The sequence below is a fragment of the Argopecten irradians genome, chromosome 14 (genome assembly GCF_041381155.1).
Source record: "Argopecten irradians isolate NY chromosome 14, Ai_NY, whole genome shotgun sequence".
Lineage (NCBI taxonomy): Eukaryota > Metazoa > Mollusca > Bivalvia > Pectinida > Pectinidae > Argopecten > Argopecten irradians.
This window is the reverse complement of record NC_091147.1, coordinates 33,825,401-33,842,918: the sequence shown is the minus strand read 5'-3', so window position 1 is coordinate 33,842,918 and position 17,518 is coordinate 33,825,401. Positions and strand designations below refer to the sequence as shown.

General features: G+C 33.7%; 1 protein-coding gene across 1 annotated transcript in view; it reads left to right on the top strand.

Moving 5' to 3' along the window:
* Positions 1 to 203: 203 nt before the first annotated feature.
* The window catches only part of LOC138308195 (26S proteasome non-ATPase regulatory subunit 1-like), a 206,243-nt gene continuing 188,928 nt past the window's right edge, over positions 204 to 17,518 (top strand). Inside the window, exons 1-20 of the mRNA XM_069249141.1 lie at positions 204 to 341; positions 747 to 790; positions 1,009 to 1,082; positions 1,752 to 1,815; positions 3,593 to 3,698; positions 4,214 to 4,356; positions 5,236 to 5,298; positions 5,761 to 5,904; positions 6,771 to 6,839; positions 7,391 to 7,569; positions 8,364 to 8,394; positions 9,373 to 9,510; positions 9,879 to 9,967; positions 10,435 to 10,513; positions 11,063 to 11,162; positions 12,754 to 12,827; positions 12,998 to 13,058; positions 13,649 to 13,699; positions 14,108 to 14,184; positions 15,090 to 15,305. Coding sequence (XP_069105242.1) covers positions 317 to 341; positions 747 to 790; positions 1,009 to 1,082; positions 1,752 to 1,815; positions 3,593 to 3,698; positions 4,214 to 4,356; positions 5,236 to 5,298; positions 5,761 to 5,904; positions 6,771 to 6,839; positions 7,391 to 7,569; positions 8,364 to 8,394; positions 9,373 to 9,510; positions 9,879 to 9,967; positions 10,435 to 10,513; positions 11,063 to 11,162; positions 12,754 to 12,827; positions 12,998 to 13,058; positions 13,649 to 13,699; positions 14,108 to 14,184; positions 15,090 to 15,305 — 1,827 coding nt within the window. The 5' untranslated portion in view covers positions 204 to 316. The remainder of the gene's footprint in view (positions 342 to 746; positions 791 to 1,008; positions 1,083 to 1,751; positions 1,816 to 3,592; positions 3,699 to 4,213; positions 4,357 to 5,235; positions 5,299 to 5,760; positions 5,905 to 6,770; positions 6,840 to 7,390; positions 7,570 to 8,363; positions 8,395 to 9,372; positions 9,511 to 9,878; positions 9,968 to 10,434; positions 10,514 to 11,062; positions 11,163 to 12,753; positions 12,828 to 12,997; positions 13,059 to 13,648; positions 13,700 to 14,107; positions 14,185 to 15,089; positions 15,306 to 17,518) is intronic.

Below are 17,518 nucleotides of genomic sequence, written 5' to 3'. Positions count from 1 at the left end.
GGTTATATGTTGCTGAATCTGACGTGTAGGATCGTTATTTTCGTCCAAAGGTCATATTTTATCCAAGATTTAACAGAAAAAGTAATCTCAAAGCTCTTTTATCATCTTAAACAGACGCGGACGTAAACATTACACTGTACCACCCGAGCCACGAGGAGCCATGTGGGTTTGTTTGTATCCAAAATGCGAAATCACGTCGAATCTCGCAAACTCTCGCACTTCCGGATCCGCTTTCCAGACCGGCGTGAGATCCGAAGTTGTCAAGTCATAGTGGGATCATAATATAAAACATTGAGCTGAATATAGAGCCAAGAAAATGAAGATGAACATAACTTCAGCAGGTAAAAGAACTGCCAATAGCGCCATTTGTCAATACAGAATGAAATAATCGCCTCAGTCATCACGTACTTGGACAATAAGTTATTTTCGAAATTCCATTTTAGAAAAACAACTTACGACATTAGAACAAAACAATGAAAGATATACAAAGACAAGTGTGTGCAGTAATTAATTGAAAATGAATTAAAACCTCTTTCAAATGTGTAAGGTAGATCCTTTATGAAACAATCTGACTAATATTTCCAAATGGACACTGATCAATTATGCTTTCTTTATTCTATTTTCGGTTTGACTTTGAATTTGAATTGCATCAAGTCGAACTAACATTACACTGAGTCATTAAAAACGTTATCGCTGATTATGTATTTGCTTTTGTATTATATAAAATTTGTTTTGTCTAATTGCAGCTGGGGTTATCTCCCTGCTGGATGAGCCAGAACCACAGTTAAAGGTTTGTACACCCATGAAAAACAAATCAAACTTAGTTCTCAAATTCAGTTGGATAAATTTACACAGTTATATTAATATAAGGGCAATTTAGATATTATCTTTTTATTTATTTATTTTTTTTCAAATTAAAGAAATGCTGGTAAGTTGAAATATATATAAATTTTTGAGACGTGCACCCTTATTTTGGGGATATGTAATTGCATCATTTTATTCTTACAGGTCTTTGCCTTAGAAAAACTAAATAAGATCGTCGATGTATTTTGGGCAGAGATTTCTGAGGCTGTGGATAAGATGTAAGTATATTACAATTTGTTCAAATCATCATAGAATTCAATACAATTATACAGTAATTCATGAGTATAAGCAGAGAAATACTTAGAAATGTAGCGGGATTGGACTGCGTCGATCATCGGTGACCAGGTAGCTCAGTCGGTAGAGCACTCGGCTAGTGTTCAGAGGGTTCCGGGTTCGAATCCCAGTCTGGCCACTACATTTTCTCCTCTCCTGTTACAAAATTGGCGCCCAACTAAATAACCTACGGTGGTGGTGTTTAGAAGAGTCTTGTGTGTCTTAGAGGGCGAAGACTTCCAGAAAGGAGGGAGGAGTATAGCGGGATTGGACTGGGTCAATCATTGGTGACCAGGGAGCACTTGGCTAGTGTTCGGAGGGTCCCAGGTTTGAATCCCGGTCTGGCCGCTACATTTTCTCCTCTCCTGTTACAGAAAGCTTATTATGTTGATAATAAGATTATAAGATTTCTTTTTTTTTTTTTACATATTTCCTAGTAAATTACTCAATACTTCTGAAGAAAACCTGTACTTTTCAAAGGATTTTTATATATTTATAGATTTTTTTGTTTAAATTTTCAATAAATGAATTCTATAGCAAATGAACAGCTGGACTGGAACACATCCATAAATTAGAAAAAAAATTGATTCAATTTACTAATATTTGTTTTTTAGTGAGATTCTGTATGAAGATATTGGCTTCAAAAACAAAGAGTTGGCAGCTCTTGTAGCATCAAAGGTAAGCTAAACTAAGCTTTGTCAAATATTTGGTTAGTAATTGCTACTGTTCATTTGTCTAGATCTAGACTGACTATTTGGTATGTCCAGACTGACCATAGCCAGATTGATGATTGATTCTAGTAATGCAAGTCACAGACCTGCCTACTTCTACGATTTCGCACAGTAAATTACGCCTTAAGCTTTGTAATTGTTTTTCTATGCTTTTTGAATGTTAAGAAATAAGAAAACAAAAATATTGGCTACAATCTTCAAAAGGCATAACTCTAGGTGCCAATCAGACGCACCCACACATCAATGTCATTGAAATGCTTCTATGCATTCAAAACACTTTCACGGCCATGATTATAGAGCATCATGGTTTCAATGCAAATGCAACATGAATATCTGTCTCATTTACAAATATTCATGTATATAGCACAGTATGCAATCATTAATAATGGGCACTTCTATAATTTCTCTTCTCTTGTGTACCTCTGCACGATGGGGAGATCCTCCCATTTTCATGTGTGCCCCCCTTCCGTCTGTCTGTTAACAATTCTTGTTATCGCTATTTCTCAGAAAGCACTGAAGGGATCTGTCTCAAAATTCATGTGTATGTTCCCCTAGGGCCCTAGTTGTGCATAATGTATTTTGGGACTGATCAGTCAACAAGATGGCCGCCAGGCAGCCATCTTGAATTTTGATAGTTAAAGTTTGTTATCGCTATTTCTTAGAAAGTACTGAAGGGATCTGTTTCAAATTTCACATGTAGGTTCCCCTAGGACCCTAGTTGGCAATATTGGGATTTGGGACCGAGTGATCAACGAGATGGCTGTCAAGGAGCCATCTTGGATTTTGATAATTGAAGTTTGTTACTGCTATTTCTCAGAAAGTACTGAAGCGATCTGTCTAGAATTTTATGTGTAGTATATGTTTAAAAAAGTTTAAAAAGTAGAGAAAAGATCCCTCTTTCCATTGTCAGACATAGATCATTCTTTAGTGGGTGCCAATATCCCTCTGGGATCTCTTGTTTGAAATAATTAATATTATTTCAAACATGTGCTTCTAAATGCATGAGGGAACGTCATTAAATGACCCTGGTTGGTAATAGGACTTTAAATATAGTAAATCAAACTAAACATCTTTATGAATTAAATATCATAGTGTTAAAACACTCTAAGTGGTTGTTATTTGTTCTCAAAATCTTGATGTCATATATACATATGGAAAACTACTCTTTTTCTTCGAAAACTACTCTTTTTTTTCTCTCTCAACAAACTACACTTCACAACAAAATTAGGTAGGCAGGTCTGAAATCAATCAATATATGTGGGAATCTTATTTTGTATATATATATATGTAATAGTTCAAATTCGATGCAATAAAGTGACTAGTCAGGCAAAGGAAGGTTAAAGCCAGTAAAATTGGTTTTAATATATCCAGTATAATTTCATATGAAATAGAAAAATAAAATTTCCATCAAAATCACTCTGCATGTGAAGAAATAAATTTTTATCAAAGGAATCCTAAAACATCCTCCCGTCTGGCTTTGTCCGTGTTGACATTTCCACTCGCTTTCAAAAAGTTGGGCAAATTTATTTTTAGAACTGTGCTAAATTTACACAGGACTTTTCCATAATTTCAATGGTCAAAACGGGACAACATAAGCAGATTCTTACCATCGTTTTGGTATGAAAGGACTTTGTGAAGGTCAGTGAAGGCAGTTAGACTGGTTTTCTTTGCTCTACTATTCACTTTAATCATCTGACAACTTCTAGGAAATGTTTCGTTTTCAGGTATACTACCATTTAGGAGCTTTTGAAGAATCTCTGACATATGCCCTTGGAGCTGGAGGTCTATTTAATGTCAACGACACTACCGAATATGTGGAGACCACAATTGGTATAGTTACCTTTATTTTACCTCTACACTTGAGCTTGTGTGTTCAACACAATTGTTAAATAAATTGCACTCTGAAATGTCATTATTTAAAGAATATACCTAACAGTTGCATAATATAATTCATTTGGCTCAAACTCTCTTCCCCTCACCCTTCCTCTCCATTTTTGGGAGAAAAATGTTAATTAATTGCAAAATTTAAAAATATTCTATTTTATTTTTAGAATTTCCCAAATATTTTATTCAAATAACCGGAGGCCATGTAAAAGTCTATTCAAATACACGGAGTTGAAAAACAAAGATAAAGAAGGAAAAAATCGGGACCGCATAATTTTATGCAAATAACCGAAATATTCAAATAACCGTTATTCGATTATGTGGAGTCCTCTGTACTTCAAAAGTTTCAAAACCCTAAAAAGTGTTTGTTTTCTTCTCAATGTTAAAAGTTTAATCATTAACATCGTTCAATGTCCAGATTTTACTTGTGTGCTTTAACTGTTGAATGCTCTGCTTTGTAGCCAAGTGTATCGACTTCTACACGAAAGGCATGCAAGGGAACACTGACAGACAGGTTGATGATAAAAAGGAGATTGACCCCCGTCTGGAGACCATCGTTAACCGCATGTTCCAGAGGTGTTTTGATGACAAACAGTACAAACAGGCAAGTGCAATAAGATTTTAATTGTTATCTGTAATAAGTTTACTTCATTGATAATATTTCTACTCTAATCAATCTAAAACCCTGATAAATTTAGAGTTAAGTCAGTAAAGATACTATATTAAAGACCAAAATCAAAAGTTAAAAAAGCGTGTTACATTATTTTTTATTATAATTATTTTCTGGCTACTGTATTCATCTTAATTAGCGCCCAGGGTGCTTAAATAATTGTAATAAAGGAAGTGCTTACTAATAAACCAAAGTGTAAGATGTGGACAAAAAGGCAGCCATATTTAAAATCTTTCTGTACTTGTGGTACAATAGTCTGTTACAGAGTAAACATAAATATGCCTTTTATCGTATGAAATGCATCATTATGTTGTGATTGACATGTAAAAGACTCATGTAATATGGGAAACAATGCTAATGTTAGAGGCATCATATGTATTAAAATTGTTAAATCCGTGGAAAGGGAGTGTTTATACAACTTCAACTCTTCTCTAGAAAAGGGGGGGGGGGCGCTTATAGGGGGGGGGGCGCTAATTACATTGAATACAACATCTTGTTCAAGAAAACAAATACAGTCAAACCTGGCGTCTATAAACACCACCCAAGGGACCAAGAGGCCTTTATAGAAAAATTGTCTTTATACACAACCCTAGGCCTATAAAAGTGGTCTTTATACAGAGGTTGTTGCTATGACTGGTTTTGCTGTAATGTTAAATTTTCATGATCATAGCAATACCTGTAGATACTGAAAATACTCAAACCCGAGAAAATAACCTGATATGTGGTATAGTCTGATTGATGGCTGATAAATAATAAAGGGTGTAGAATGTTTGCTAACTGAAATAAATATTCGTTTTTTTTTATGTTATACAGGCGGTGGGCATTGCACTGGAGACACGTAGGATTGACATCTTCAGGAGGGCCATCTTGGAAAGTGTAAGTTAACAGCTTAGGAAGAAATGTTTTGTATTTTGAGAAGAAAAAAAAATGGCAAAAATAGAGAGAAAAAATAATGAAAAAAATAAATAAAAGAAATTAAAATGTATGAGATAGAATAATATACTGTATGTATATCTTATTATAAAAATACCTGAGTGGAAATGATAATTTCATGCGTTACTGGTTACCCTCTGGTTTGTGTGGTAGTGATCTAGACAAATGGTTTTCTCTCCCTAGAGTTTGAGGTTAGCACTATAAAGGCTATCATTTACATGCTATCACATGGAGACAAACCTACTCCGAACAGGTACATGTATCAACAGAATCATGCAAAATTTTATCATACATAAAAAGTTGCTAAAACCAGTTATATTCGAGAATCTAAGGTTTTGTATAAATTTGTTTTTATTGTACTATGGTGCTTCCTTTGGTATCAATCTTATGTGATTTCCCCTCCAGGATGATGTGGCTGCCATGTTGTCCTACAGTCTGAAAGTGTGCATGTCTTTGATACAACATCGTCAATTCCGCAACGAGATTCTCACCGTTCTCACGAAACTCTACATGGAATTAGGGACACCCGACTACATCAATGTCTGCCAGGTTGGTACGCTTAGTGTTTACACAAAGGAAGAAAAAGAAATAGTACACTCAAAGAAGCAATTCTTAATGTTACCTGAAGTATCATATTTTATGTGTCGGAAATTTTAGTTTTACGTAGTTATCCCCCTTATGTATCGCTTGTTTGTTATTGTTCGTATGTAAAGAATAATTTTAATTTCAGAAACAGCAGCACAATTTCCCCACATGATGTAATTACTAATCTTTTCCTTGGGGTAGATACACCATTCTATCTTTATTTTTAGCCCACCATCATCAGATGGTAGGCTATTCCAATCGGTCAACAAGATGGCCGCCAGGCAGCCATCTTGGATTTTGATAGTTAAAGTTTGTTATCACTATTTCTCAGAAAGTACTGAAGGGATAATTCTCAAATTTTATGTGCAGTTTTCAGCTTGGGGCCCTTGTTGTGCATATTGCATTCTGGGACCGATCAGTGAAGAAGATAGCCAATAGACTGCCATCTTCTATTTTGATAGTTAAAGTTTGTTACCGCTATTTCTCAGAAAGTACTAAAGCGATTTGTTTCATATTTTATATGTAGTATAAAAAGTTTGAAAAGCAGTGAAAAGGTCCCTCTTTCCATTGTCAGACATAGATCATTCTTTGGTAGGCGCCAAGATCCCCTGTATTATTGGTATATACTGTTTTGGAGATGAAAAATGATACAATGGTACTCTGGGGAAGGAACGAAATGCTTTGTATCACTGATTACATGAGAAAATATATCTACTTTATCCTAAGAAATGCCTCTGACTGAAGATATTTTAAGAATGGATCTGAAATAAATTTTTAAACGTTGTAACATGATTAATAGATAACAATTCTGATATTATTTTCTTTTGCAGTGCTATATTTTCTTAGATGATCCCCAGTCGGTTTCCGAGATCCTAGAAAAACTGATGCAAGGATCCGAGGTAAACATAAGTTTGATATTTGATTAAGAAAAAAATATTGAATATTTACATATAGGGTCATTTTGGATGTTATTTACACATAAAAAAAATCTACTCACGGGTAGCTTCGGCCCATACTTTGATGGTCACTTAGCAGTTAAAGATTTATCTAGTATGAGATTTAGTCACATGATCCAGGGAGTGTACAGTTCCAATCACTTAAAATCAAAATTTGTCTTCAGGTTATGCGTTTAACTTAACGGTAAGGTTCAGTTGAATAAACATTTGGGAATTCCGGGGAGCCTAACCCAAGGACCCATCATAAAAAGGTTTAAAAGCTTAGTGATCTTTATACACAGGTTAAAATGTGAAAAGTGTTTAGAACCTCCAGGAATGTGGTCTTACTAAACAATTATGGAGTGGCTGTTACAATGGGTTTTACTATATACATTTGTTTGTATGAATGCCCATTTCAATTCTGTTTCATGTATTTACATCCTTTTGATCTTCCTTGTCTGACTAACAAAGAGCTGTCATAGATAAAGTATCAAACCTTTCTTTGTGTGTTTCAGAATGACATCTTGATGGCGTACCAGATCGCCTTTGATTTATACGACAGTGCCACACAACAGTTTCTTCAGCGAGTCGGTAATGGACTCCGAACCTCTGGTCCCGTAGCAGGGACTGAGAAAGGGCGCATCGTCACCACAGTGTCCGACGCAAAGGAGGAGGAGAAAGATGGAGATTCTGGGTAACATTTGTTTCAGAATACATTTAATTGAAATTGATTTAATTTAATTACCTGAACTGAAAGGTAACTTGTGATAAGGCATGGTTATTCAGCCCATCTGTATTACTGCTGATGACATAGAAGATATAACAGGATAAATGTATTTTGTTTCGCTGTAAACATCCATTGAAAGTTAAATTAACCATTTAAACTTTAGAAGAAATGAAAGTATTAGATATTCTCAGAATTTTTGTTTTCGCACAGTTTTTCTATAAACTGAAAAATTGTTCTATGAAAAACCGTTACTTTCAAAAATATATATCAAAATTCAACAGAAACTGATTTTATCTTTTTGGAGTATCAATATATACCTTGTAGTGTTTTTTGATCATTGATATTAAAGTGAATAGTCGGGCAAAGAAAACCAGTCTAAATGCGTTCATTGGCCTTCCAAAAGTTCTCACATATTAATACGAAGGTCAAGTTCTGCTTACCCCAGTTCTGACCATTAAAGTAAAGAAAAGTTAAAAGCATTGAAAGTGAAGCTGCGTGGAAATGTAACCACGGACATAGTGAGCCGGGAGGACGTTTTAGAATTTCTATACTTTAAATTAATTTCTTCGTACGCAGACAGATTTTGATGAGAGATTTTATTTTTCCATTTCATAAGAAATTATACTGGATACATTCACACCATTTTTTACCGACTTTAGCCATCCTTGCCCGACTGTTCACTTTAACTTGTTGAAAAAAAATTTAAGAATGAGAATGATTGCTTGCTTGGTTTGTCATTTTTCTGTTTTTGTTTTTAACAGAGAGATACAGATAGGCAAGGTGGAACCTGAGGTGAGTGTATAGCCCACCCATAACTATATCCATGTATGAGAGTGACAGGGATCAATCTAGGTTTTAGAGGAAATACCCTTTTTCAAAATAGGGGAAAAGTCTGGCGAAATATAGGGGAATTTGAATCTTCTTATTTTGGTTCAAAATGATATTCATTTTGACAAGAAGTATTGTAAAACAACTAATTTTATTTTTAGATTTAATAGAGCAAGATTTTAAGCTCAATAATGAAAAATTTGAGTTTATCATTAAATATGCAGTAGCTGTATGATAAATATGAAGAAATTTGCAAACAAAAGTCATAAAAAATTAATGAAAAATAAGTCACAGGGGAAAATTGTGTTACAAAAACGGTATTTTTTTTAACTTCAAATTGGGAATTTTTAAGTCTTCAGGGGAATTTAAGGCCAGAGGGGAATTCATTCCTTGAGGGGAAATTTACCCATAAACGGTAATAAATCAGAGCTAGATGGATCCCTGAGTGATGAGATTACTTCTAATCAATATTGCTGAAATGATATCTTTTATGTTTAAATATTACTTATAAACTTTAACAATTACTGTAATTTTATTTTTTTTATCTTAAGGTATTTGAGGAACATACTCAATTATATGTCTGTCAAGTGAATTGTGATATTTTATTCCTTATGAAAGATTTTGGCTTATCATACAAGATCATCACTCAGATAGCCTTTTGCCAGCTTACCATTTTTTCACTTTGATCATTCATATCTCAATTTTATCACTACCATGTTGATAAAGGTTTGGCATATAAAAAGTAATATTGATATGACCTCATTGATTAACATATATAAGTATACGTAATAAATATTTTTATTTCATATTTCAGAGTGTTTGATAATTCATATCTCAATTTGATTACTATCATGTTGATCTGGCATATAAAAATAATATTGATATGACCTCATTGATTAACATGTAAGTGTACATATTAGGTATTTTTATTTTATGTTTCAGAGTGAAGCCGAAGTAAAAGTTCAAGATAACATGATGAAGCTAAAAAATATACTGTCAGGGGACATAACTATCAACCTGCATCTACAGTTCCTGATCCGAAACAACAAGACAGACATGCTTATACTGAAAAACACAAAGGTATTGCACCTTCTTGTAACAAAAAACTTTACTCAACTTTAAATGCACAGTTGTGAAATTAATTTACATCATAAACACACTCGTTAGTCAGAAAAGAATTTAAATGTGAGTTACTTAAAAACACAAAGGTATTGCACCTACATGTAACAAAAAACTTAACTCAACTTTAAAGGCACAGTTGTGAAATTTATTTACATCATAAACTTGTTAGTCAGAAAAGAATTTTAATGTATGGCACAGAAGTCTGAGGCAGACACAGAAGTCAGGCACCAAAAAAGTATTTCAATATATATTGTCAACAGTTCTTCTCTTGTATCAAAGTTTACCCATTATTATTTGTGAATGAATTTGTCGTGTTTGTTTTATAGGAAGCTGTTCGTAACTCCGTTTGTCATACAGCTACTGTTATTGCTAACTCGTACATGCACTGTGGAACAACCTGTGATCAGTTCCTCAGGTAAATAAAAAAAAATCTCAAAATTATTTTAGTTTATTTGACAATAGTATTTGTATTAATTTCATATGCAGACGAAGCTGAGCTATTGTATAGTTTGATGGAGATATATGAATTGTCTCCCATGTATTATGAATTCAGCTTCTTTAATATCAGCAAATTTACCTGCAAGCTTGTAACTAGTCAATGTTAGAATAATATTCTCTATCTTATCCAAGCGCTGTATAATCACTTAAATCTCTATTATTAACTTTCTAAAGTTTAGCTAAGATAGCTTTTATATTCATATCTATTATATATTATCTCTGTTCAATTGTGTATTATTATAAATTACTTATGTATTATTATAAATTACCTATCTCTATTTCAAATCAATGACCAGTTATCAACTACTGGAGAAATTACTGCTTTGTGTCATTTTATGTATCCTACAGCCTAAAATTGAGCTAAAATGTCATGTATTATTACAGAGATAATTTGGAATGGTTAGCAAGAGCAACAAATTGGGCCAAATTTTCTGCCACAGCCAGTTTAGGAACAATACACAAGGTAGGTCTAATGATGTTTGTGAATTATATACCTGTGATTAGGTTTATGTATTTTTTTACTGGCCTAAAAGAATCAAATGTCGACCAAAGACATACAGTACACAAGATAAGTCTAATGATATTTGTGGACTTTTCCCTTTAATAGGTTAATAATAGTCTCTTTATACTGACCTGATTTTAATCAGACTAAGTACAAGTCATTATTTTCAAATTGCTAAAAAAATAGTGGAATATTGCATGCACATGTAGCAGGAAAATAAATTAATGGTAATGATGTTCACATCATGATTCTATTTTGTGAAAAATAGTTAAAGTTGTGGTAATATGTCAAACAAGAAATTCAAATATTATTGAGAAAACAGCATTTTATTAATGCAGTGACGTCAAGTGATTGTATTGCACGGTAGCCAAGTAATCACAGCCACGCGTGACACGGTATATTACATATGATAACCAAGTTCTACACCTGTATACAAGTATAAGAGAACAGGATCTATTTATTCCCGATTTCTTGCTAACAAACCTGTATTTGTCCTGTTGTGTTTTCCAGGGTCATGAAAAAGAAGCTCTAAATCTAATGTCAACATACTTACCTAAAGATTCTGGTCCAGGATCTGCTTATTCAGAAGGTGGTGGCTTATATGCTTTAGGTAAGTAAAGAGGAAACATATACTTACCCAAACATTACTGGGTTTTCGCATTTTCTGTATACTACTTTTGATCAAGCAGAAAATAGTGATTTTAATAGCAGTTACCTGTTAAAAGTGAAGTTTGTACAGTAAAACCCCTATCACTTGCGCAAACAGCAGGGGACCAGGTCAATAGTTCAAGGAATACAGGGTATTTGACTCATCCGAGGTTGGTCACGATCTACAGTCAAAATGTCCTGTTTCAAACTATGACAAACAATGCATGGCGATGAAATTTTAAATAACTCTATCTTTTAGCATTATGGATTTCTTTATTTAAGTGTTTTATCGATAGCAATATCAAGTTGAAAAAAACCAACAATCGTAAATCAAATGTCATTCACAGCAGAGTAAGCGATCGTCATCTAGGTCAATTTACAATCCATATTGGTCAACAAGGAGTACATTTTCAATTATTTAAAAATACATACTCACAATAAAGTTGTTAACCAGCATAATTATGGACATAAAAAACGATACCTATAGATCTAAAAGCGTTAGGTTGCATGTGTTCACTAGTAAAATTACAAAATACAATTTATGGGAAAAGATACGGAACGCACTGATAGAATTTGCATATCGTTTGGTAGTATTGTTTACATCTTTCGATAAATAACATTGCGTTTGCCTATCAAATAAAAACAACATAGGAATAAAAAGGTGAACTTATATAGTTAGGCGGAAGCAGCGATTTTTTCCGCTTCTTTGTCATTTTACAATGCGTACTTTCTATTAACACAGAACAACAACTTCTGTATTTTGGTATTTACAGCGAAAATTATTAAGAGAGAAACAGCGATAATTTAATACCCTTTCTGAAATGTTCTAATAAAATCAAGGTCGGTAATACTGACACTGTTAATCCCTTAATTACCCAAAGGCTTGATACGACAACTGTATTAACAAAAGATCGTTAGCAATTATCCATACGGGTCGGTGCAGTCAGGTGTGACACAGTTAAACAATTCTCAAGGGCCAAACACCTGTTTTACGAATACATGGGTAAATACTATGTATTTGATGAAACGGGGATATATTTCTGTTCGGGGAATGAGGGGTATTAGACGAATAGCTGTTGGAGCTATCCCGGGTGTTGTTACATAGATTATATAGGGACACGGTCGGGACCGTACGACCAGTTCGACAAATAGAGGTATTCAAGGAATCTGGGTTCGAGTTAGAGGGGTTTTACTGCACTTAATTTTGATTGTATGAAAAGAGATACGTTGAGCAGTATTTCATTTAACAGCTTTTAAATTGACTGTAATATTAAAACTTAAAAAATTCTTTTAAATAACATGTTTTTTTCTTTTAAATAACATGTTTTTTGAGCAAAAGGTAATAGTTTTTTGAGAAGATAATAGAAAATAATATTTTCTATAACAAAATATTGAAGTCACAATCAATACCTACCTGCAAGGACAGATAACTCTGTAATTTGCAAGAAAGGAAATGGATGTTATGGATATGATTCAGAATCTTTAATAACAAACGCTAAATGCAGTGTTCTGTTTAATAGGTTAAACTTCTATTGACTATTTTTATTTTTCAGGTTTAATCCACGCAAACCACGGAGGGGAGATTACAGACTATTTATTAAATCAGTTAAAAGATGCCTCAACAGATGTAAGTATTAATCGTTATTACCAAACCTACATTATTGTTGTTATGCTCAACATGTAATAGAGGTTGGTTTTACAGACAATGCTTGGTATTGTCATTCAGATATCTTGGTGAATTCAATGTGTTTTTTCTGTAGAATGAATTAAATATGATTATTGTAAATTTTATTTCAGATGGTTAGACACGGAGGTTGTTTAGGTGTCGGACTGGCAGCGATGGGGACAGCTAGACAAGGTAATTAGCCTAATTAAAGCAACACTATACGTAACTATCAACAAAAATTCAAGTTAAATTCGACTCCGATATTGTTAGCATTTGTAGATGTAGTTAAAATTAAGATATATTAAAGAATATTTATAATGTTTTTAAGTAACTTTGGTACAGCAGTTGTTGAAAGTCGATACATGTAAACATGCCTTCATTTTAAACTGGTCGCCATAGAAGTTACGATTATTGCCGATTATTGCCAAACGGAAGTCGGAAAGTTCATCACCCGTTTTCGGAAGAGTTCGGACAGACGTTACCTAGTTACGGTAGTCACATGACGTTCTCGGCAACGACGTTACAATGTCGGCTAACTTTGACTTATTTGACTAAGTGGGACCCACCAGGCGATGTTAAATATTTATTTGATTTTTTATCAAATGTTTCACAATCATTATCACTCTAATGTGCTTGGGCATGATATATATTCTTATTCACTTTCCTATTTGTTAAGTATGAACCATGTATAAATACCAGATAGCAGGTGAGCGATTCGGGCCCATTGGGCCCTTGTAATATGATGAACTATTTTTGATAACTTTTGTTACATTATATTTCAGATGTTTATGAACAACTAAAATTTAATTTATACCAAGACGACGCTGTAACAGGTATGTGTAGTTCATGTATTACTTTTCATGTAAAAATTTTCTTTCAATTTCTTACATTTACAATTTGAATTTTGTGTCTTTCTCAAAACAGAAAACTTAGCTTTAATATAGATTCATGATAAGTAATGGTTGTAATAACTTTACTTTTTCATTAATTGGGTCATTTTTTATTATGGATAAAAAGACACAAAATTTACAAAAAATATGTTAATAATAAATAAGAATGCACAAAAAAGGGAAAAAAAATCATAATCATGAAATAAAGTCTCTAGTAGAATCCCGTGAAGATTACTGAATATAAGTATCCCTTTGTTTTAAGCATGGCAAATAAATGATTTATTTAATCCTTTCGATTACATTCATCACTACATGAACCCGATCTGTAATAAACTGTGTATGTTTACCCAGGTGAAGCCGCTGGCCTGGCCATGGGGCTAGTAATGTTGGGTACAAAGTCCGCCACTGCTATAGGAGACATGGTCTCGGTAAGTAGGTCAAGGTCATGTCGCAAGGTCAACAAATCCTTGTAAGGCAGACATATTCCAAGGTCAATATTAACCCTTATGGAAGAGAACCATTCCAGTAGTTATGTGCAAAGCATTGGTAGCTATGTCAGAAGAGGATGGCACTATATTTGTATATTGTACCAGGTCATCTTTTATATGATAAATTTGATGGTTTCCCTTTTATCGGCCAGTATGTATGAGACAATGTTCCAGGGTAGGTGGTTCTCTCTTCCATACTTGACAGAGTTATCTCAAGGTTGCTAGGGATAACATACCCTGCTTAAAGATGGCCAACATGCACTAGACAATGATGTTATCAATAAGGTGGCAACCATTGTCAACGTCATTAATTTTGATGTGTTGCGACGTCAATGTGAAGATGTCTTATGTAAATGTTTCTAAACAACTTAATTTTCATAATTTTTCGTTAAAATATTGGAAAAAAGAAACAACATGGATCTGTCAAGAAGACAGGGATATCTCGACTCTTGTGAAAGATTTTGGCCGTGAACCCTCGGCAAGCCTTGGGTTGACAAGCCACAATCTTTTACTTAGCTGAATTAAGCTTGTCCACATAACAGACCCATGTAAGATTGTTTTAGTTTATAGCATCCAAATACAAAAAAAGTTCAAGATTTGCAATTTAATCATAGTGCTTACATGTTTTAGATTTATTTCATGCTATAATTTAATTGAAAAAATTGTTTACAACATGGAAAATGTAAGTCGCTAAAATTTTCTGTTTTTGTTTTAGTCTAAAGCATCCACACACAATAAAAAGCAGAGTCTTGTGTTCAAGATTTACAAATTCAACGTTGTGCTTACCTGTTTTACATTGTTTACAGTACGCAAAAGCTAAGTCTCTAAAATTTTCTGTTACACAGTATGCTAAGGAAACCCAACACGAAAAGATCCTACGAGGGTTGGCCGTAGGGATCTCGCTGACCATGTATGGACGACTGGAGGAAGCTGATACACTCATTGAGAGCCTGTGTCGAGATAAAGACCCAATCCTCCGATGGTCCGGCATGTTCACAATCGCGATGGCATACTGCGGATCCGCAAACAACCAGGCTATTAGGCGACTACTACATGTGGCAGTAAGTGTATTTTTGAACAATAAATAATGCCGGCATCCGGTAGACCCCTGAGGGTATGTTTTTGATTCTCAATAATCATATATTGAGTTTGAAGCACATGTTTATTTGTCATAGGCTTTCAATCTTCTGATTCTGAGAAAGGATGATTTGACTTCAGAATATGCTTAAAGTCGAGGGTCAACTGGATGCTATGCAATGGTAAAAAACGTTGTATAAGTAAATAATTTTGTGTTTTTCATTATGTACCACAAATTTGCAGTAATTTTGTTTCTTGAATTCTGTTTTATTAAGAATTTATTATATAACTTTGCGATCAAATTTGCCATCATTCATTTTTGCGATTATTTTCCTCTTATTGCAAAATTACGAAATTAGATTATGCGTAAATGTACCTTGGTAGTTCACCAGATGTGAACCTGTTTGTCAGTCATGTGTCAAGTATAATGAGGTAGAACGAATTATAATATGAAGCTTTCAATATACATTTATATGCGTTATTCAGTACCACTTAGAGTTTATCTATGCCCTTATAATAATGTACACCCCAATTTATACAATTTTATCAAAATTTGTGACCTCATATGACTTTTTTATCAACTTTTTTTTTGCATCATTTGTTGTCTGTTGTGTCTCATATTATGTGCATATTGGTGTGACTGACACCCTTCCCTTAGAGTCCAAAGGAGCCAAATTGACTGAAGTTTCCACAATTTTCATGACAGAAACTATACTCTTTAAAGATAGAAATTTTTAAAAGTCTTCTACCAAGTTTGTGAATTTTATACTTGACCTTATACATATGTAATAAGGTACAATGCTGAGCTCAACAATATCATTCAGGACATTTTTCAGCAACATTTTTGGTTATTACCAATGGCAAAGCCTTTTATGCTTTGCCAATTTAACCCTTAAATTTCCCCAAATCCAAGTTACTTGAAACTTATTCAAAACATTTGAATTAATTTAGTGAATGATAAGACTTCAAATATTTGTGTACTTGCTTCAGAAAAGCAATGTTTTATTTCATATTCTGTTATCTTATCTAAATCTTGGTTTTGTCTCATATTTGCCCAAATTGAAAGCTACATGCATCATTTCTAAAATAGTGAAAAAAGGCCAGTCATAATATTTCGCTTGTCCGTTCACTTTCCAAGAACCCAAGCCACGGGGTCCAAAGGGATTTATTTGGCCATTATCTGTAAACGACTTCTTGTCTGAAAGTTATAAATGGATATTGCACAAATTTTGTATGACAGATCCTTATTGGTTGGGGATTCAAAATTGTAGAGTGTTTGGGCTGACCCTTAGGGTGCCCCGAGGGTTTCTGCATGGATGCCCTTTAATACAGGTATGACCACTCTTTGTACCATGTGTAGTAGTAATACTTGACATCTTTGCCTCTCTAAGTAATCCTATACATGGCTTACATGCAGTATAACGACTTGTCTGTGAAGTGGTTCGCCTGCTTGCTTGCTAATCTGGCCAGGTGTAACTGACCGACTTCTTGTTGATCAATAAACTGGAGTCTGACATTCCTCATCTTTAATGGTTATCCAAAACCTATACTTATTCATCTCTTTCTGTATTCAAATATATATACGGTATGTATATGGTGTCTGAAAAAACTTCTGCACAATTTTCAAGCGTTTGAAGAAATTTTTAGAAAAGATATGAAATATTGATTTTTGTGAGGTACATATTCAGTTTTATTGTTTTTGAACCCTATTTTTGATTAAAGCTCAAAAAGGAATTAAGAGTCGCATACAAATGTTTTTAACCTTACGTCTCATTCATAACAAATTATGGTAGATGTATACAGTATATGCATACAGTAAAACCTGCCATAGTGACCACCTCTGTATAAAGACCAATTACTTCATAACCACTTTCCAAAGGCACTAAATTGTCCTTTATAACACAATTTGTAAATAAAGGCCACATGGCTAAAAGAAAATTTTTTGTTCCTTTGGTTGTCTTTATAGACAGGTTTGACTGTATATTTATAGCTTGTTAAAACTGTCTGAACATAATCGTCAATACTTATTTATACAACAGAGACTATTCCTTCAAATTTTTCGGTTACATAATATAAGCCTTTGACGAGGGATATGAAAATGTTACATGTATTAAGAAAACAATTTACCTACTAGCGTTAACTCAATCGCCCCTGAAGATACATTTGAACTCTTCTGATTCAAAAGCAGGAACAGTCC